Source organism: Sapajus apella, unplaced genomic scaffold (genome assembly GCF_009761245.1).
Source record: "Sapajus apella isolate SASKATOON/1434 unplaced genomic scaffold, GSC_monkey_1.0 scaffold81, whole genome shotgun sequence".
NCBI lineage: Eukaryota > Metazoa > Chordata > Mammalia > Primates > Cebidae > Sapajus > Sapajus apella.
In genome coordinates this window covers 3,917,544-3,936,293 of record NW_022437021.1, presented here as the reverse complement: position 1 = coordinate 3,936,293, position 18,750 = coordinate 3,917,544, and the positions used below count along the sequence as shown (strand labels likewise).

Here is an 18,750-nt window from a genome sequence, read left to right as displayed (position 1 = left end):
AGAGACCGGTTTCACCATATTGACCAGGCTGGCCTTGAACTCCTGACCTTATGCTGCTGCCCGAAATGCTGGGATTACAAGCGTGAGCCACCGCACCTGGCCCCCTCTCTTATTCTCTTATTATTACTACACTGCTTACAGTTCTTCACATAGACCAGGCTGTTTCTTGCCTCTATGCCTTTGCCCAGGAAGTAGTTCTCTCTGCCTGAAATGCTTTCCTCACATTTCTTCACTTGGCTAACTTCTCCTTGTCCTTCGAGGTTCAGCTCAGCTTCCTCCAGGAAGCTTTCTTTGAATTCCCTAGACTCAATTTGATGTCGTCATCTAAACTTCCATAATATGCTTTGTGTTATTCTTTCTTAACAAGTGTACCATGTTGCACTTACTATCTACTAGTATTATTGTTAAATTTATTGTATCTCTTTCTTTGACTAGATTACAAGCTCTTAGAAGATAAAGACTGAGTCATAGTTAGTTCTTCTCTATTTTATGGCACATGAAATATAGTTACAAAGAGATTTTTATAACTGAAATTTCTAACCAGATTTAAATTTCCCAAGGATTAGGTATGTTTTATAATTTTACTAAGTATACCCTCCTGGGTCATTTACATGTTTCTTGTTTTGCATGACTATACCTTTCATACCTGTTCCTCATATATTACACATCTTACTTAATGTTACCTGCTGGAATACCCTTTCTTCTGTAGTTGTTGAGCTCCTTTTGCCCACCAAAACTGAATATGCTGTAAGAAAGCTTATTGGGTGGTGCCAAAAGGAATTAATCACTCCTTCTTCTGTGGTATCTCTGCATTTTTACATGCTTCTACTGTTGCATTTAGAACACAGTATTATAATTAGCTCTTTATGTGCTTGGTCCACAGTATAAATATAGTAGCATAGTAAAAGTTTTGATAGAGGTGTAATGAGAGCATCACAGAGGTCCTAATCCATTTGGAGAATGTCACTGTTGGGAAAATCAAAGCAGGGTGGAGGTTGCCTAGTTCAGCATCTTCATGTTTTGATGGGGAAACTGAGGCCCTCAATGTCTGAGTCAGTTTCCTCCTCTGTAAAATATCTAGTTATCTGTGATCTGTGAGTCAGAAACTATTAATTTATACATAATGAGAATCAAGTTTTATATAATCCCACTCTTGTGACTCTCTACTTTCTGAAGGACAAAGCATTTTGATAGAGTCTCAGTGAATTGCAAAGGAAAAATAACTCCCAAAGTTGTTTAAGTGCCTCTGGGAGACAAATTCAAAGAAACTTGGTTATTGAAAATACAGTAATTTATTTGCCTCCCATAGGTGGTGTTTTTATTAAATAGAAAGAGGGCAGGCAGTTCACCTCAGTACAATTCAAAAATTGTGTATTGTCTGTGTTCTAAAGTGTGTGTGCTGGTATGAATGGGATGAGGCTCATTGACTGATCCCCAATGACTCAGAAGCTCAGAAATCCTCTGTCATAAACCTAAGGTGGGATTCTACTGGGGATTTTCACAAGTGTAAAAACAATCGCCAAGTTTATGCCCTATTAATGGCAAGCAACTGAGCTTCATCTTCCCTAGGAACATATTCAAATGAGAAAATTCTTGGTCAAGAATCAACAAAAAAGTAAATAAACTCTGCTGGGGGCTCAATAATACTTGAAATTAATGAAGTTCCCAAGGTAAAGCTGACAAGAAACATTTGTGTTTGTTCCATTCCAGGATGCTATGCCCAGAGAAATCATTGGTGCATTGGAATAGTCCTTGGACTTGGAGCCAAAAGTGTAGTTCAAGAACCAGCTCTACCATTCATTGGTCTGGTGACTTTAGGAAGTTCAACTCCCAGAGTCTTGGTTTCTCCATTTGTAAAGTGGGCATACTGGTTCCTTCTCATAGAGTTCTTGTGAAGATCAAAATAAGTCAGGGATGTGAAAGTTTAATAAACTTCAAGCTTAATATGGTAATCACAATAAACAGTGTATCTAGGAGATGAGAAGGAAGGAGAGTAACATTTAAATTCAAGTGCTGTGTCTGATTTCTGTGTCAGTGAGAAAGATAGTTTTGTTTTCCAATTCTTTGTGAAATGAAAACATCTATATTAATGTATATGTGAACACAAACTTCAGAGGACTATATAAGAATGATTTAGGATTAAACATGGTTATATATAACAATGTAGAAGCAGCAAATAAGAACTTTTAAAAAATAAATTTTAAGTAAAATATAGGGAAATAACCACCTATCTTAAGTTATTATTCCAAGAACACCTTTTCATGTACATGCTCTAGTGGAACTGAAGGATCATATGGACCTTGATGTCTGAGACTATATTGCAGTTTAACTGAAACTCTCTTGTTAACATGGAAGCACACATCAGAAATCCAAGGAAAACTATATTTTAGTAGTAGGTTTTTAAATTTTTTGCATAAAATTCTATCAGTAGAATATACTCTTTAAACATAATAAGCGTCAAAAATTTGATTCTATTCCAAGTTAGAAGTGGTAATATAAAGTTAAAAACTAACACTAGCTACAATCTGTTTAGTAATGAAGAAAAAACTTGAGGCTGGTTTTTAAAGATTAATTTGTTAATTAGGTGAACATCTGGGTTATGGTTCATCACTTCCCTTGGAAACCTTGATTAATTTATGAAACTTTCATCTTCATTTACTAAAAGAGCAGTGAGTCATCCGGTGTTACACGCCAATGACAGCAAAAGTTAATTGGATTCTAGATCCTTTCACATTTCTGCTTACAGCAATTCCTTGCTGCTTTGAGTGGAACCATGCGCTAAGGGAGTCTGTATTTTTGTGTGTGTGTGAGAGAGAGAGAAATGAGAGGAATTACAAGTAATTGAAAAGTGAGCTTGAAAAAATAAGAATATATATTTGTATTTTCTTCAGTTTGGGGTGAGAAACTCTGGAGGTATACACAAAATAGCCAAACCAAAACCCAAAACTATGAAACACAGTTACTTAAGTGCATGGGTTTTTTTAAAAATAGAGCTTTGATTTGTGAATCATGTGAATGTATTATTACCTTTCCAGGACACAGCTGTTGACGGTTGTTTGTGGATTAAAGTGTTTCAGGGTTGGGTTTAGGAAGGGGAAGACAGTAATGTAGCTTCAGTTCATTGCAGTTAGTGTCTGCCCTCCAAATAAGAGATGTATCAGCAAAGAGAACACCCCCAAAGAAGGAGGGGGCACAAGACTGAGAAAGGAGGGGAGAGATGAATGGAGCTGTGGTGGATGGCTGACTTACTTTCTTCTGGCCCTGCTACTTACAAATTGCGTTCAGCTTAGAAACCCTTCCTTAGATATATACCTGTATATGGCACATGATCTTGGCGGTGTGAAACAATACCCACTGATGAAGGCGACTTCATCACACTGGTTCTTAATCTCTTTCTGCTTTTGCTTTGCCTCTCATTGTTCCTTCATCCTGTTTTCCTTTTCAACTTTATTTTTTGGGTATATTTTATCTTGTGATTTTATGCATTTATATGAGGTACCATGAATCTTTTCTGGAAATGGAAGGGGTATGAATAAATACATACATAATTAATCTGGGGAAATGCTAACAGGTTATTTCGGAGGGGTAGGATTACAACTGATTTTAATTGTTTTATGGTGAGTCTTATGCATTTTCAAGTACACATATATTTTTACAAGGGGCATGAATTTCTTTTCTAATCAGATACAGTAGGGGTTTTTTTGTTTCTGTTTTTGTTTTTTTACTAAATCTAGAAGAAAAGACTTTTGGTAGAACAGATGAACTTTTCCAACAGGAAAATATATAAGGGTAGTAAAGAGAGAAGACCAGAAAGGAGTCATGGGACTAAAGTCTTAATTTTCTTTTCACCATGTGCTTCTGTGAAAATACAGGAGGGGCAATGTACCTACAGTGGCTTGCTTGAAACTTTTAAAAAAGAAATTCTATTTTTAAGATTCCTTTTCTTCTATTTAAAATAGTAGATCACAAGAGAGCAAGATCTTTATTTTAATAATTCCCTATAATCTAGATTTTATTGCACATTGGGAAATAAGGATGAAAAAACCAAAGTCTACAATCTGATTTTTATGTGATATTTTTACTCTATGTGACAAATAATTAAGCACAAAAAGCAAAAGCAGAATAATTTATTTGAGTCCATCTTTCCTTGAACAAAAATAAAAATAAGACTTCAATAGTCATTTCCTTAAGCGTTTACAAGTCTTCTCCAAAATACCACTGGTGATTGGAAAAAAAAGAGAAGGCATAGTTATGTTTTTGTGACAACCATCCTTATTATTCTGTAGCACATATAACAAGATAGAAATTTGGACATAAAATTCAACCATAAATTTAGCATTCTTAACATTAATGAAAATGTAACAAAACAAAGTCTGTTGAAAAATTTACCAATGTAAAATTTCCACATTTGTAGGAGAGGCAGGTTAGTCTCCGTGTTGATGATAGTGAAAGTATAAAGTAAACTAACTGAGCTTTGTAGAGATATTTCATATAAAAGGAATGAGGAAACCCCAGTCACTGTCTTAATTTCATCAGCATGAGAAAGACTGTCTGCTGAGGAATATTTTCCCAACATGTTTTTCTGCTATACAAGACATTGTGAATATGCTGAAAAACCTGCAGTTCAATTTGCATAAGTGTCTCTATTCTGCATGTAAGGAAATAATGAGTAAGAGGTGTTGGTCTTGGTTTCTTCACCGATTCTGGATGAATACTTTCCCACTGCTTTTCCTGAAAATGTTTCTTTAGAATTTCCCTCCAATGTACTGGTTAGCCCATGAAAGTTCACCTAGTAAAGAGATAACAAACTACGTAAACAGTTCTATAGATTTTTCAGGTCTACAGGTAAACAAACCTTAACTTATTTTATTCCTTTCCAAGGCTACAAATTAGATGAATGTCTTGAGCTAGCTCAAGAAAATTACATTTATCAACAAATAAATGTGAGAGTAAGCAATTATTAAATTTTATAGATAATTTCCTTTTGAAACTAAAGGTTTACTTAATTTGAATGTCCTGTTTTCAATATACTAATGTAAGTCTTGTGTTCAATATAAACCCTACCAAGAGCATTTAATAAGGTCAATAGACAACATTGAAACACACCCAGCCTTAAGTTCAATAAATAAATAATTGGTCTGAGTGCTAGAATATGAACACAGACCAATTTACCAATTGGTTAAACAGCAGTCCAGTTAGGTAACAGACATATGTAGTAAAGAAAATAACACTGTTAGAACAGTCTAAGAGCCAAAGAATAAAATTGTTTGGCTGTCTTTCTTACTCAGAAGTAACTGCCAAATAAAAGAAAGCAGTGAAATTAGAATTCTTTCCACAGAGCTGGCACATTCATGTCGGGAAATAGAGATGCGAGAGATTCACTGACCACCTATAATAATGCATTATTCATGAAGTTGATCTTTGAATTTAATTGGACCTAGAGGAGAATAAAACCATAGGTAATCAGGAAAGAAAAATGTTCTCTGCATCTATAGGTGGCATTTATTCTACTGAGAAATATTTATTTTACCCAGAATCACTAATCTTTAGTTAAAAAAAGTAAACAGCAGCCCACTGAACTATGAAATCTTGAAAAGATCGAGTCTTATTTAATCTCTTGCCCTACCACATATTAAATATCCTGGAAATGCTTGTGAATTAACTATAAGTAAAATCAGTACAAAATAGTTTCTGATAAAGAAAAAGGAAGCATTGCACTTATTTATTTAAATAATTTAGAATAGGTAACATAAATCTGAATTCAAATAAAATAATAATTTTAAAAATATCGACTCCCCATTTAGATAAAGGTGGAAGACAGACAGAGGAGGAAAATTTTAGGAAGAATATTATGGATAAGGGAGGCAATTATAGAGAAAGAGAAGAAAAGAGGACGTTAGACTCGATAAAGGAGGGATTCAAAGAATGAAGGTAAAGGAAGAGAGAGCCATTGGAAGACAAAGACCTACATAGAGAAACTAACAAACACAAAAAATGACTGAGAAAATGGGAAAGAAGAAGGTGAGAAGAGAGAGGCTGTGGGAGTTGGAGATGTTACTCAGATTGTGCTGGTAGCATGAGCCAGGGTCTTGAGGGTGACTGCCTTTTGGAGGAGCATGTGCTAACAGCAGTAGTTTTGAATACTTTTTTCATATGCTTGATAAAGAGCATTTCTGCTTTGTTTTCAATTCTGAAATCTTATTTATGAAATGAACTTTTATATCCTTAAGAAAGTCAAAAGATTTTGCTAGTGCTAAAAGTCATCTAGTTTCAAAGGGTGTTTTTTTGAAAATCAATTTTTTGACATGAAAACCCAATCACTTTATTTTGTGTTCTGAAATTGTAGCTGTCATATTCACAATTTTGACTTAAAACTTATTTCATTCTTGAGAAACTTAAAAGAGAAACTCCAAGTTGTCATTTGGTCTGTTTGCATTCTAATGTGAAAAATTGATAGTTAGAAGAAAGGATATATAGAGAAATGAATTTAAATAGGATACAAATTTTAATTAGATTAAATCTTAGAAAGCAGACTTAATCTCAAAATTCTTTCAATGCCTTATATTTAACAACAAACAAATTTCCCCTAGCTTTCTATTATAGACAGTAAAGAGAATTAGGTATCATTTTAGAGTGCTTTTATTCTTAAAATATTATGTAATAATATCCTATTCTTGTGTTCTACTAGACTGATAATACAATGCTTTACTTTTTTTTCCCCAAACTGTAAGTTCCTACCTCCAACAGAGTCTGTTCCTAATTTATGTGACTCTAGGTAAATTTTATCTGATGAGGTTCTCTGAAATATCTTGCCACTTATTTAGTCCTTACATCCTCCCCCCTCCAGGACTAGGTTTCTTCCCCGTAAGATGATTTCCCATGCATTTGTACTCCTTGCTGTTATTTTTGATATTTACCCAGAAGTGTGCATGAATTACTTTGCTGGAACTGTTTCTTTTGCCAGAGGGGAAGTTTCTGTAAGTGGTTATTGATGTTCTTTTCAAAGTCAATAAATGACAAAGAAATGATGGAAGATGATCTGTGGCAGTTATGCCTTCAGGCAGCTACAGCCCGAATAAAAAAGAGAAGTTCATTTTATTATTTCAAAAGATTGTAGGCTTAGTTTCTCCATGGCAGGAAGGAGAGGGAGACTTCTTAGTGGCAGCCTTGAGCTTAACTGGATAAATAGGTTCTCAGCTTTGTCCTTAGCACAGGGTTTGTCCTCTCTGGATAAGAGGCCAGTCCTCACTGGGGTTCCACTCACTTGGGAATAGGCTACTTTGAATAAGAGGCTGGACATTGGATACTGACAGTGCTGTGGACCTTCTGCAGGCTTATATTTTACTGGTCCTATTTCTAGTGACAGATCATCATGGCTCTAAAACTACCATAGCTTCTGGAAAATCATTAAGTAATTATTAAGATGGCTACAAAATTGGCCTGAACATTCCTTTCATACCCAGATGTGGATTCCTTGGGGAAATATTGTGAGAAACAAATGTACACAAGAGACAGTTGATTCTAGCGTTCTGAATCTAGTCCACTAGCCCAAGTGCATGGCCCTAGAAGATATTTGTATGTTTCCCTGTTTTGTTTCTCAAAATTATTTTCAGGTGGGGAAATATGTTCAAATACACAGAAGCATTATATCTTGTTTTGTATTTTTCTTCTGTGCTTTTCAATCAATTCTGGGGAAAGCAGAGGCTAAATGCTTAGCCTCTCCATAGCACCATTAAATGAAGAGGTATACTTACTCTGGATGGTCTTGCTGCTGGGCAGGGATGTGCTGAATAACTTCATAAATTGTACTGTGCAAATCTTGCCCCGATACACCATCAGAGGCTGGAACAGACCTACTTGGCATCTAGAAAATGTGACACATTAAAAAAAATTAGGTCAAGACTAGTAAATAGTTTTTCCACTATGCTGCATAGTGGAAAACAACTGGCAGTAGTGATGATTAGAGAATTAGAACTATTTTTCTTCCCTAGAAGGTTGACTTCTTCCTTGCTACACTTTTCTGCACTTACCCTATGGCAGTTTGTGCAGCAGCATAGCTATAAGGTCAGAAGAAGGATAGCTTGACAAAGCTATGGCTTTTTTCTTCATTTAAGAAGAAAGCTGGCAGTACTGTAAAGGAAATATCATAGAAAGAAAAAAATAGCAAAAGAAGATATGAGGACATCTTAGAATCAGAGAGCATATATTATCATCTTTTCTATACCTCAATTACCTTTTTGACACTCTTTGCCAATTATGTGCGCAAGGGTGGCTTAAGGGAAAGAACAATATACAGCCCAAATCACACATCATATTGCAAATAAGTAAAGACAGTACCAAGGAATATGGAACACTCAAAGGAAAATGCTTTGGTTTAAATGTAGTAATGGACTGAAAAAACTAAATGCTTGGATGAATGTGGAAAGAATAGTGTATTTATGGCTGGTAAAAATCAACAGATATTTTTATTGAAACTGGTATTTGTGTTTTATTAATTCCCATTCCTTATGCTTCAGAACTTCCTTCTTTCTGTAAACACTCCTTCCCAATTATTTAGCCAAAGTCTAGTTTTCCTCCCCATCCCAAATGCTTCCTATTTTAATCCTATTTCTGTCTACTTTCAGTCCTTTATATTTATACAGCTCCATCTCGAGGGCTCTTTGCTCTTGATAACTCTGAAGAGTTCACTGTCTCAGGCTAATTTGACCTGCTTGGAACATCTTAGCTTTTTGTTTTTCTAGAAATCACTAATTTCCATTCCGCTTGCTAAAGCTCTCATATGAAGCCTTCCTTAGGAGATGTGATTTGCCCTGTCATTTTTGTGTCAAATAAATTTTGGTTTAGAGCCAATCCTTGAGATCAGCTCTTGATATTTTTTGGTTTGAAGGTATTCAGGGGCTATGGTAAAAGCAATCTATCAATGATCACCAATGTACTCACCTAATCTAATATAGAGCTGTTAAATAATAAACTTGCTCATTTAATGCATTGCTTTCTGTCTAACTCCTGAAAGAGGTGGTAAATGTACAATGAAATGTGCAATGGGTAGAGAGAAAAGTAATCCATTTGTGCACATACCACACAATATGCCAAGAGATTATTTCGCTTCTCTTTTTTTGTGACAGGGTCTTGCCGTGTTACTCAGGTTGGTCTTGAACTCCTGGATTCAAGTGATCCTCCCATCTCAGCTTCCTGAACAGCTGGGACTACAGGTGCACACCATGGCACCTAGCTTATTTTGATTTTTGAAAACTCAAAAAGTTAATAATTTAATTTATTTCCCTTCTTAACTTCAGTTTTGAGATCTTGGTTTTATGATCACCTTTCCTTTTCTTTTAAAGGCCATCGCATTTGGTTCTACCTTCCCACATATCTGCCATTCTGGCTTCTCATGCAGGTCTTCCTCCTCTTGTCCCTAATCCTCCTCCTTTGGTTGTTGGTCTTGATTTCTCACTTCTGGCTCAAAGCACCTGCCATGGCCAATTAAGAACCTCAACAGATTTCCTTAGGAGCTTTCAGCTTTGAAGATGGGCGTGGCTCCAAATCAAGTTATTCTGTTTCCAACAGAAATAAGCAGGGCTTCTGTTATATAATTAATACCCCTATTTCTCTGCTTCGAGTTCTTCAGGACTATAGTATTTTTAGCCAATTGAGGTCCTTCCGGTAAAACTCCAAAACTGAGTAGTGATTAATCACATGGTAAGATTTAAAATTTCTTACATAAACCTCACTCCTTTCCATTGAATTCCTAGGAATAAAAAGTGTGCATTGTTTTAAATAAAGAAACTAAAACTCCTTATTCAAAAGTTCAGTTATAAGACTTAGCTCTTCAGTTTCCTCCTCTCCAATTTGAAGCCACACCTTAGAAGTGTGTTTTTTGCCATCGTGAGAAGCTCTTTGAAATAACTGATCCATCAAATATTTGTTGTTGTCTTTTGGTTGTGGAAATGAAGGGTGAGCTAATCCTGCCTGAGATTGAATAGGGTATTGCAAAGCCTTTGCAGGCCAGTTCTCCTCTTCATCTGTGACTGCTACTGACTCACCCTTAGGGAGGATGAAATCCAATCAGTCCCTCTCCATTACTCACATGACATTTCTCAAATAAAGTCTGTGGCCAGGCAACTTGCTGGATGAACCTTATACAGAGATAGAATCCTCTGAACAAGAGAAGTCACCATTCCCTAATGGCAAATAGTCCTTTTAACAAATGGAATGAGAATGCCTGGAAGCAAGTAATCTGTTTTATGGTGCCCTTCCTTAAATGGACTCATAGCTGAATAAGGAAGCAGAGGAAACTTGGTTCTATACAAATCTATAAAAGGGTTAATAAGCTGATTAGCTCAGAGAAACATTCTGCATGTCTGTTAAACAAAACTGATTGTTTTAAAAGACGGGGTTTTTTTGTTTTCCGGACTGAAATGACTTCAACTATATGAAAACTCCCTTGACATCTCATGTACCTTCAAGGCAATCATAAAGATATATACCTGAATATTTTGGGTCTATATGGCAACTTCCTTCTGAAGAGCATGAGGTATCTTCAAGGATGTGATCAATTGTCTTTGCAATGTTGTCAAAAGATATGGGGGGCAATAAAGGGGAAACTGAGGAACAGAGAGAGTTCAGTAAAGTGATGGATTACAGTCACCCAAGTGATGCAGAGTGACTTAAATCAGGGTCTCCTGATCCTCTGTTTATTCAGTTATCTTTAATTAATTAATTTATTTATTTGAGACAGGGTCTCGCTCTATTGCCCAGGCTGGTGTATGGTAGTGATCACAGCTCACTGTAGCTTTGAACTCCTGGGTTCAGGTAATCCTCCTGCCTCAGTCTCCCAAAAAGCTGGGACCAGAGGCATACACAACCACGCTTGGCTAATTTTTAAATATTTGTTGGGATGTGGTCTCTGCTCAGGCTGATCTCAAACCCCTGGGCTCAAGCAATCCTTCCATCTTAGCCTCTCAAAGCCCTAGGATTACAGATGTGAGCCACCAACACCTAGCCTATTTATTCAGTTCTCCTGACTTTCAACATAGTTAGTTCTCTCTTCACTGAGATTACCAGGTAAAGACTATTTATGAATTAGCATAACTTCCTTATTTGTGTTAGCTTTACTTATAAAGGCAAAGAAAGATGCTTTAGCTCCCCAGATCTGGCAATGCCATACATTATGGAGTAAGTCAGCACTGCTCAATGCAGTAATGAATAATGTAGCCACTTGACCACACTGCCCAGTGCTTAAACGAATGCTGCTTACACCTCTGGTGAAGCAGAATCAGCCACTAGGAAAACCAACCCTGGAAACACCAGAAGCATCTGGAAAAGCAACAAATTCATATACTCCGAAGTCATCCAGAGCATCTTCATGGCCTGAAATGTAAAACAAATTTAAAAATCAAATGCCTTGATTTGCTGTTGTTGTTTTTAAAAACCTTTGTAAAACTTATCTTTATTGCCTGCTTTAAATGGTATATAGGTACAAAATGAATTTAACATTTCCTAATCTCTGTAGCCATATCACCATTAAGCAGTGTTGGAAATCACTCTTTCTGAAGCTGAGAATTGAAATTGAATTGGAACAATTATTCTTAAAGCCAGACATGAGAATAGCCTGTTATATCTTTAAATACACACATGTGGGCAAGCTTGGCCTTTGTAACTCTCAGTTACCAGAGACTCATGGTCACTAGGGCTTCATTCAGCCTAGAGGTCACAGCCACTGTTGATCCACCCATAGTAACAACTGCACCCTGTTAGATCTAACAGAGACCACCAGAACTAAAAAGAATAAATAGCTAACTGTAGCTTTCCATACAGAAAAAGTACAATACATTGTAATATCAATCCACATAAACTATCATCTGTAGAATGATGGGGGTGGAGGTGATTAGAAGGAACTAGATGGTCTCTGGGGCCCTTGCCAGCTCTGATGTTCTGTCATTTATAAGTCAGGAAGGGCTAGAAAAGAGGAAGAAGGCCCACATTTATCAAACATTCAGGCTTCATATCAAGCACTCCACCTATATCATTTTATTTAATTCTCATAGCAACCTTTAGTGGGAAGTTTTTATCTCTATTATAGAGAAGAGGAAGTTGTGGTCAAGAAAAATAATTTTCATAAGGTGATATAAGGGGAAAGTGGCACATATAAAACTGAAACTTGGCTCCCTGTGACTCTCTGGCCTGAGCAAAAACTCTCTTGTTAACTCAGTACAGTCAATATTGATCATAATGAGGGTCACAATGGGGACAAAGAAGCTACCCTGGCCTCTGCCAGACCTTCCTTTCCTCTTCTCTTTGGGATGGAGCTGCCAGCATGAAACCTACCTTAGGAATTAACAAAGTGATACAACTCTTTGGAATTTTCAAAATAATAATAATAATAGGATCAATGGATTAGCAGAACTAACTTTATTGATCTTACTGACTGTGGGCAAGTGACTTCATCTCCTTGATCATTAGTCCTCTTGCCTGTAAAATGGAGTTAAGAGTGCCTTCCAGGCTGATATTACAGACTTGTGTGACTTACATAAAACCAATGCAAAGGATAACATTTTTTTTTTTTTTTTGAGACGGAGTTTTCGCTCTTGTTACCCAGGCTGGAGTGCAATGGCGCGATCTCAGCTCACCGCAACCTCCGCCTCCTGGGTTCAGGCAATTCTCCTGCCTCAGCCTCCTGAGTAGCTGGGATTACAGGCACACGCCACCATGCCCAGCTAATTTTTTGTATTTTTAGTAGAGACGGGGTTTCACCATGTTGACCAGGATGGTCTCGATCTCTTGACCTCGTGATCCACCCGCCTCGGCCTCCCAAAGTGCTGGGATTACAGGCGTGAGCCACCGCGCCCGGCCAGGATAACATTTTGTAAAGTGAAGGCACGAATCCAAAGGTAACGGACTGCTAATGTTATATTAATTTTAGCTTATATTAATTCTATTACATTAATAATATATAATAATATTAACAATATTAATTAATATGCGTTAAAACTGATAATAGCCCTTTCCAGCCTGGCCATTACCTGAAAATGTTTGGGCTTTCCTGTATTCTGTTTCTGGCCTGAAAAGACAAAATAGGTATTTTTGTCAGGGATAATAATTGAGGAAAAAGCATGTAAGGAAAAAAACTGTTTTCATAGAAACAGATGCATTACCTGCCTTCTAGTTTCTGTTTTAAAACTAAAATCAAGAGAGAAGAAAAATGGTAAGGTACTTCTTAGTACACATATATACAGCTTCAAAAAAATTTTATTTTGGAAATTTTAACCTACCTTTGTAGGGCTGATATTTTTTCCATAAGAAGGTAAGACACATGGATACAATCAAAAATAGTGATATTCCAGTTATGCTTGCTAAAGGTGACAATGATTTTCCTTTTTGTGCAAGCTTCTCCAGTCCTAAATAAAAAGATAAATATATTTTTAGCAATAAATTACTACAGTATATAACTTGACTTTTTCAATGCCTTATTTTAAAGGAGATGCTATTGAAAAAAACATATAAACATGTATTATTAGAGAGAGAGACAGAGAGAGAGAGGGACCAATGGAAGGAATGCACTTACTTTAAAACACACACTAAACTCCCTAGGGATATCTGTGATTGGAAACGTGGCGCACTGCCCAGGTTAAAACTGATTATGTTATACTAGGTGTAGCAAATATCTCATGTCATACTTCTCAGTTATATTTGCCACCTTAAGTTACATGTTTCATCTCATTGTCTCTACATCCCTAAATGCTAAGTTGCTCTCTCATTTTTCTTCCATTTTGCTTTTCTAGCATAATTTAAGTATGTGAATATTATAGGGAGATGGTAAGTGATTAAAGGTGTGAGAAGGGAGGTGTTCATTTCAAACACGCTTTACTAATTTTTGGCCAATAAAGAAATGTCTCTTACCGTAAATGATGAAAAAAATTAAAAATAAAAAAGAAACATCAATTCTTAAAATAGGATGTATGTGTGATTTTTCAAAAAGTATTTAAAGTCCCACCTTTTGACTAGAATTCACTTTGTTTTGTAAGCCATTCCCTTTATTAATATCACTATATAAAATATGGTGCTAATAACATCTGCTGAGAGCTTACAATATGTCAGGCTCTGTTCTATGGGTGCATGATACATATTAACTCACTGAATCTTTACAACAATTCTATAAAGGAGAGATTATTTTATCATCCCTTCCAATAGATGAAGAAGCTGAATTTTGCCCAAGGTCACTCGGGTTATAAGTGGTAGAGTCCAGATGTTACCCCAGACTCTTAACACTTAATGATGCCTCCCTTTAATAGAATTTTAACACAACTTATTAACTGTGGCTATGTTAACACCAGCTTCAGGCTATAATATGTTTAGTCATATAGTTAATCGATATAATAGGAATAGTTTTAACCTCCAACAAATGAGAGTAACAGATGTCTTCTATATTACCATGTAAATCAGATATGGATGTAGAAATAAATCATGGCAGTTGCCTGTCTGTCTAGATTAATGTGGGATTGAAAGTCATGTGATGCCACTTCCGCTCAGCAGTGGTGAACAGCCTGGAAGATCTGGATGTGGTGAAGACGATGGTGACTACACAGCTCTGCAATAAATATCCAGCCCACACTGTGTCATCTTTCACCATAAAGTCTCTGCTGAGGTTTCCAATGGGGAGAACACTTAATCTTTTCTTTCTCTCAGTATGAGCCTATGTTAACTCTCTTGGGTTTTCCACCCAGAATACATTCATTTCTTAATCTTACAGGAGTCTTTTAATAATGTAGTGTAGATTATAGTTGCCAAAATCTAGTAAACACATCATGGAAATCAGGTTATCTCTTCTAATTTCCGCATACACCACCATTCACATATTCCCCTTAAGTCCTAAAGAGTTAATCAAGGTTGTTTTTAATTATCAAAAATCTTCACCATTTCTGATGAGAAGTTTATATATTTCTGATATGCATTCAGAGAATTGCATTCTTAAAATGTTCTTCTATGGGATTATAATAGCTGTGTCCGACTTACTGTCTTTTAACAGATTTTAAATTAAACTCTTGCAAACCTTGGCTAGAAGAAATTTTTGCAAGGCAGCTTAAAATGAACTAGAATCACAATTTATTGATCCTATATATAGATTAGAACATCACGAAGCTTATTAGATTGTTTTTGCCTCATAATAAGTTGTAGAATAATTATGTTCTTGCACTGTTGGAAGGTTGACCTTTTAGTTTGGAATCACTTAGCACTTGGGTAGTCTCTTTGTGAGATCTCAGCCTTTTCTCAGATATTATGCTCTTGTGGGATTGTTCTCTCTAAAGAGCTGTGTAACTTTAGGTGAGCCCCTTGACTCTCAGGGTTTTTATTTTCCCATTAATATAAGGAGGAGGCAAGAGTGACTTGCCTTTAAGTTCTCTTCTTGCTTTGATACTCTATGACTTAGGGGAGCCAGAGAGGTTTACATTGAGTTATGTAAATAGGACACTATATGTGTGGCATGCTAGCAACTCAGTCTCCAAAATATTGCACACTCACACACATATACGTTATTTTAACACAACTTAACACACACAATACACTTTTAAGTTTAATTTCCATTATTTTTTCCCCTCATTTTCTCAAGCGTATGCAATGTAATTATAGAGCAACACTTTTCTGAGTTTTAAAACATAGTAATTTCATTATCATTAAGTCCAAAACATTTCCTAATTTTCACTGCAATTTGTTATTTGACCTATGGGTTATTTAAAAGTCTGTTGCTTAATTTTCTTAAGTTTGGGAGTTTTCTAGTGTTGTTTCTGTTACCGATTTTTAGTTTAATTTCATTCTTGGTATAGGGCAATCCTTTGAAGTTTGTTGATTTTTTTAATGACTATAAAAGTACTCATATGAAAGGGTGTACTGTGCAGTGGCTGCATGTAGTATTTATGTTATTTCAACTACGTGAGGTGGGTTTTCTCTATTTCTACTGAGTTTTTGTCTGTTTTGTTAGCTACTGAAATAAATACGTTAAAGTCTCCCACTTTCTGAATTTTTCTGCCAATTTTTGCTATTTATTAGCTTACTTCCTAATGCTTCCTGTCTTAAAGAAATTATCTAATTTTTATATAAGTTATCTTATACCAGTACAGTAAGTTCTCACTTAACATCATTGAATGATTCTTGGAAACTGTGACTTTGAGCGAAACAACATATAGTGAAACCAATTTTACCACTGGCTAATTGATACAAACAAGAGCTGCATCTCTACAACATATTTCTGGCCAGAAAATTATCAGAGTTCTACATAAAGATCCCAAACACTTCAAATATCAAACGCTAATATCAAATAAATGTGAACTATACATACATTTAATAAAGATTAATAAAAACAAGATTGTTATTTACCCAATTTTTGGTGAATCCATGAATGATGGCAGTGGTAGTGGTAATGGGTGAAATCAAGGAATAAATGTTTGCAAAGTGAAAATTGTAAAAAGCACCTCTAGCATCATGCAGTTCAAACACTAACATCACAAATCTGCCAGTCTTCTTGAGCACTTTCATACCACATCATTTATTGTCATGCACTTATATGATTATCCTAAACTTTATAAATTTTTATTTGACAATCATTGTATGCATTCATTCATTCATTCATTCCCCAACCTGCTTATTCTAGTTCAGACCTGCAGCTGGCTAGAAGCCTATCCTGGAAGCCCAGGACACAGGCCAGAACTAGCCCTGTTCCAGGTACCATCCCATTGCAGGGCACAGTCACACACATGCCCACACTAACTCAGACGGCGACCATGTAGATAGGACAATTCGCCAAATGTGCACATCTTTGGGATGTGGGAGGAAGCTGGAAAACCTGGAGAAAACTTATGTAAGTATGGGGAGAAAGTGCAAACTGCACACACACAGTGGCCCCTGTGGGAATTGATATTTTTCTCTCATCGATATTATAACGAAATGATGTTGAAATGAAATAACATTATTAGACGTCCTGCTATATAGCTATACTAGCTTTCTTTTTTGTATGTTTCATTTGTTCTTCTATTTAACTTCAACCTTTCAGTATCTTCATACATAAGGTATGTATCCAGTTTGACATTTGTTTTTTAGTTGGAATACTTAGTGCACTAAGACCTAGTATGATTAGTAATATATTTCCATTTAGATCTACAATCTTACTATTTTTTCTATATTTCCTACCTTCTTATTTATTTTTTCTCTCATTTCTTGTCTTAATTTAGATTAATCAGAATTTTATTTCTCTTTTCTTCTCTATTTCCTTGTTATATATTTTTATTTGTCTTTTAGACTTTAGGGAGTAAACAATTCTAATCAAAATTAATAGTTTTACCACTTACTGCTTCTATGATGCAACAATTAGTTTCATATTACAGTTGGGAAATCTAAGGCTCCAGGACTCAAATTTGAATTTAGCAATGTCTAACAACAATTCTGTGCTCTTTCCACCACTCTTGCCTAATCATTATACAAGAAACAGAAATCAATCCCCCAAATTAAGCCCAAATCTACTCAGTTCTATCAATTGAAGCAACAACAAATAAATTAAATCCTTTCTATATATGATGCCATCTTAATTGTTTGATGAAACTCTCACATCTCCCTCTGAGAATCCTCTTCTTCAGATTCAGCACTCATAGATCATTTTGTTGTTCTGTATATGATTGGTTTCCAGCTTCTCTGCCATCCTAGAGGTGTACTTTTGGAAGCCCAACAAAATTTAGTCAATTTCATTTCTAAAATATAAATTTAGAATGACCCATACTTCACTGTGGTTGTCAATAAGCTAAAGGCAAATAGAATGCTCTCTGAGACAATGACAGTGATAAAAAAGTAAAAAAAAGAGAAAAATTGATAATAAATAAATAATAATTAAAAAATTGATTAAAAAATACCAAATAATAGAGTGGCAAGATTTAATACATATCGTATGATTTAGGCACCATTTTTAGCAAGTGAATTCTCTATTTCTTCATTTTAGATCTCACAATAAAATCAAAAGTAGCTAAGGGAATTTTCAGATAATGCACAATTAAATATATATTAAGTATATACACATAAAATAAAATGTACATTTGTTTTCCATTTACAAAAGAAAATTCATGACACCATTTACAGGTACAGATAAAGAAAGAGTCTCAAGAGAAACTAAAATATTTGCCATAGTCAGTAAGTCCTATAATTGAGAGTAGACAGGTTTTCTTCTGACTGCAAGTTCAACTTTTTTTCTGTTACTCTGGTCAAAGATTGGTTTTTGCAATAAGCAGGTAGGCTCTTACATATAAGCTTTTCCTCTAACTTTTTCTGACATCAAACTTCATGTGCTTCAAATCTTTCATTTCTTAATAGCCAGACTGCCTTGACCAAAATTCTATAACCCCTGAAGACTCCTTAAAAAAGAATTCAATGCTAATTTATTCTATTTAAGTTTTTTGCAATGTGCTTTACTATGAGCAAAACTGCAGAAAATCACTTGAGTAATCTCAGCTGTTTTTTTCCCTCTTAAACTTGAGCATATGCTAATAATTACTATTTCCAAGCAGTTCTCATTCTAATAGTGAAGCTTCACTCTGGCCTGCATCAGTTCTTTGCCAGACACTTCTGTGATTCTGCAGTTGGGCAGTAGGCTTAATATACAATGATAAGATGTCTTAGACTAGATAAGACACATCTTTTCCCTTCCCCTTCATTTTTAACTTTGTCCCTTTTGATATGTATTTACCAAAATGACCTAATTTGCACACATTTTCT

General features: G+C 35.6%; 1 protein-coding gene across 4 annotated transcripts in view; it reads right to left on the bottom strand.

The window, feature by feature from the left end:
- Positions 1-4,107: 4,107 nt before the first annotated feature.
- The window catches only part of HEPACAM2 (HEPACAM family member 2), a 36,252-nt gene continuing 21,609 nt past the window's right edge, over positions 4,108-18,750 (bottom strand). The window contains exons 5-10 of one of the 4 annotated variants that reach the window (XM_032252958.1): positions 13,272-13,397; positions 13,155-13,179; positions 13,023-13,060; positions 11,297-11,370; positions 7,755-7,864; positions 4,108-4,789 (exon numbers count right to left, since the gene is read on the bottom strand). In XM_032252958.1, coding sequence (XP_032108849.1) covers positions 4,786-4,789; positions 7,755-7,864; positions 11,297-11,370; positions 13,023-13,060; positions 13,155-13,179; positions 13,272-13,397 — 377 coding nt within the window. In that variant the 3' untranslated portion in view covers positions 4,108-4,785. Of the gene's footprint in view, positions 4,790-6,719; positions 7,065-7,754; positions 7,865-11,257; positions 11,371-13,022; positions 13,061-13,154; positions 13,180-13,271; positions 13,398-18,750 lie in introns of those variants that run through there. The other 3 variants (XM_032252957.1, XM_032252961.1, XM_032252959.1) reach the window with 3 other exon arrangements.